This window comes from Solanum tuberosum, unplaced genomic scaffold (genome assembly GCF_000226075.1).
Source record: "Solanum tuberosum cultivar DM 1-3 516 R44 unplaced genomic scaffold, SolTub_3.0 scf00492, whole genome shotgun sequence".
NCBI lineage: Eukaryota > Viridiplantae > Streptophyta > Magnoliopsida > Solanales > Solanaceae > Solanum > Solanum tuberosum.
The window spans coordinates 14,209-16,750 of record NW_006239410.1 but is presented as its reverse complement, the minus strand read 5'-3'; the positions used below and the strand labels follow the sequence as shown (position 1 = coordinate 16,750).

Below are 2,542 nucleotides of genomic sequence, written 5' to 3'. Positions count from 1 at the left end.
CTACACTTTAAAAGTTTATTCTCCCTTTTCTTTTTCTTCCTTTTGAAAAAAATAAATAAAAAGAAAAGTCATTTTGCCACATGGGTCACAAAATAGCTCATCTGTACACACCCTCGTGGCCAACGGTCCATTCTTCTTTATTTCCTTTATACTTACTTTATATAAATGAATCTTACCAATTTATACAACAAGAACCATTGTATTTTGTATACAAGCTACCATTTTTCTATTTTATTAATTAATGTACTACTTACTATATACTATCCTTCTTATACATTCTTTACCTTACCACTCTAATGATCACAATAATGAAAGTTCAACTTGAAAAATCAAATAGCTTAGATTCTTCTTCTTCATCCTCGTCCTCATCCTCCTTTAACGAGGGCAACATTAACACAAAGATCCTAAAAGAGTACGAATCGAATAAAGTTGAAGAATTCAATAGGGACGACAATGAGAACAAGAGGAGGAAAAAAGTTATTCAGGACGATCATGATGACAAGCATCCAACCTATAGAGGAGTTCGTAAGAGGAATTGGGGAAAATGGGTGTCAGAAATCCGAGAGCCAAGGAAGAAATCAAGAATATGGTTAGGAACTTATTTGACAGCTGAAATGGCTGCTCGAGCTCATGATGTTGCGGCTTTAGCCATTAAAGGTCACTCGGCTTACCTTAATTTCCCTTATTTAGCTGATCAACTCCCACGTCCAACTTCTAATTACCCTAAGGACATTCAAATCGCGGCTGCAAAAGCCGCTGCCACCTCATTCAGCGGAAATAAAGCTGAGTCGAGCCACATCAAGCTGCATAGTTCATCTTCGTCCACAGAGACATTCATAACTTCTCCATTGACTGATAAAGACGATACTTTTTTCAATTTACCAGATCTTTCCATCAATAAAGTGGATCAAATTGACAGTTATTGTTATCCGATTTCGACTTGGCACCTTCCTGGAACCGATGTTGGATTCTGGCCCGAGGAGCCATTTTTATGGCAAAGCTAAAAAGGTACAAGTCAATCAGGTGCACTAAGCTTCTGCTAAAATCAAGGGTCTCGAAGCGAGACCAAGCTTCATGCAAGTCTCATCATAGGAAAATTAAGAATTTTTTTGTACACAGGTTCATATTACCGTTAATTTGAGTTTGTTTTAATTTTATTCATTTCTTGCTCTCAATTCATTTTTTTGTTTGTTTGTTGTGGGTAAGAAACACGATATAATATATTAATAGGAAATAAACCTGATATATTCCTCAACTTTGCCATTTAGAGCTATATATCCCTCATTATGAAAGTGGTTTATATATACCTCTAGTGTTATACACTCACATCCCTACCCTTACAAAATAAGTTCACATATATAGATATACCCTTCATTCAACGAAAGTGAAAAAATAGTTTAAAACAAATTTGACCATCAAAATAATAAATTTAATTTAGTCGTTAAACCAAAAAAAAAATGTGTGAGGAGAATTAAATATATCCATATGGGATTATATATATATATTTTAAAATAATTAAAAATAAATTTGAATTAATTTTTTCACTTTCGTTAAAAGAAAAGAGTATATGTGAGCCGTTTATATAACGGTAAGGACATATACGCGCCACTTTTATAACGAGAGACATATCAACTCCAAATGACAAAATTGAGAGATATATCACACCTTTTCCCTATATTAATTACCTCATTAAAAAGAAAAAAATAGTCTATTGGTAATTTGGTATAAACCAAATCAAAAGAGAAGAACTTCATAGTTTGTCCGTAAATTTTTATGTGCTTAAGATAAATTGACCGAATGCAGATTTTTTTTTCTTTTGGGAAGATTTGAGGGTATTTTTATGGAAAAATTAGCTGATTAGTCAAGATTCCTAACTTATTTATTGAAAATAATTATATATTAAAAATATTATTAAAAGAAGACAATATTTTAATCGTATGAAAATTAAGTGTATTTTAATCTAGTTTTAAAATTATATCAATTGAATCCCACGTTTTCGGAACAAATTAACTATCCATTCTCTCTCTCATCTAATTCCATCATTCCATTCCCTCCACGATTCTTCCAAACCTTCTTTCTCCAGCTTCTCTCTCTAAAATATTGCATGATTTTTTCCCTCAAAAATTAGCAAAATCCCATCATTCCATTCCCTCCATGCTTCTTCTGAAACTTCTTTTTCCCACTTCTCTCTCTAAAATATTGCACGATATTTTCTTCAAAAATTGACAAAATCTTCATAGAGATTGATACGCTCAAATTACACCTCCCTAGAAGTATAAGCGATCGTTATCAAGTAAAGAATCCAACTTGTAGGTTGGGATCGATCCCACAAGGAAAATGGTTTAGACTTTACTTTAACCAACAATTATATTCAATTAGCCAAAATACTTCCAGAAACAAGTAATAAAAAAGGGGGGATTTGTGAAACAAATTGTAAGAATTCAGTGAGTAATCAGTAAACTAAAGTCAATTTCGGTTGTTATCAAGATGAGAAAATTAACTAGGGTATACGTGTTCACCACAAGCTCATAACTCAGTAATC

General features: G+C 32.6%; 1 protein-coding gene across 1 annotated transcript; it reads left to right on the top strand.

Annotated features, from left to right (window-relative positions):
* Positions 1–225: 225 nt before the first annotated feature.
* On the top strand, positions 226–1,162 carry LOC102588871 (ethylene-responsive transcription factor ERF038-like). The gene has a single exon (XM_006364269.2). The coding sequence runs from the start codon at positions 297–299 to the stop codon at positions 1,002–1,004; it is 708 nt and encodes a 235-aa protein (XP_006364331.1). The 5' UTR covers positions 226–296; the 3' UTR covers positions 1,005–1,162.
* The last annotated feature ends 1,380 nt before the right edge of the window (positions 1,163–2,542 follow it).

Bases quoted from the DNA above. Each gene is read 5' to 3' on its own strand.
- LOC102588871 (XM_006364269.2), top strand. From the start codon at position 297: ATGATCACAATAATGAAAGTTCAACTTGAAAAATCAAATAGCTTAGAT.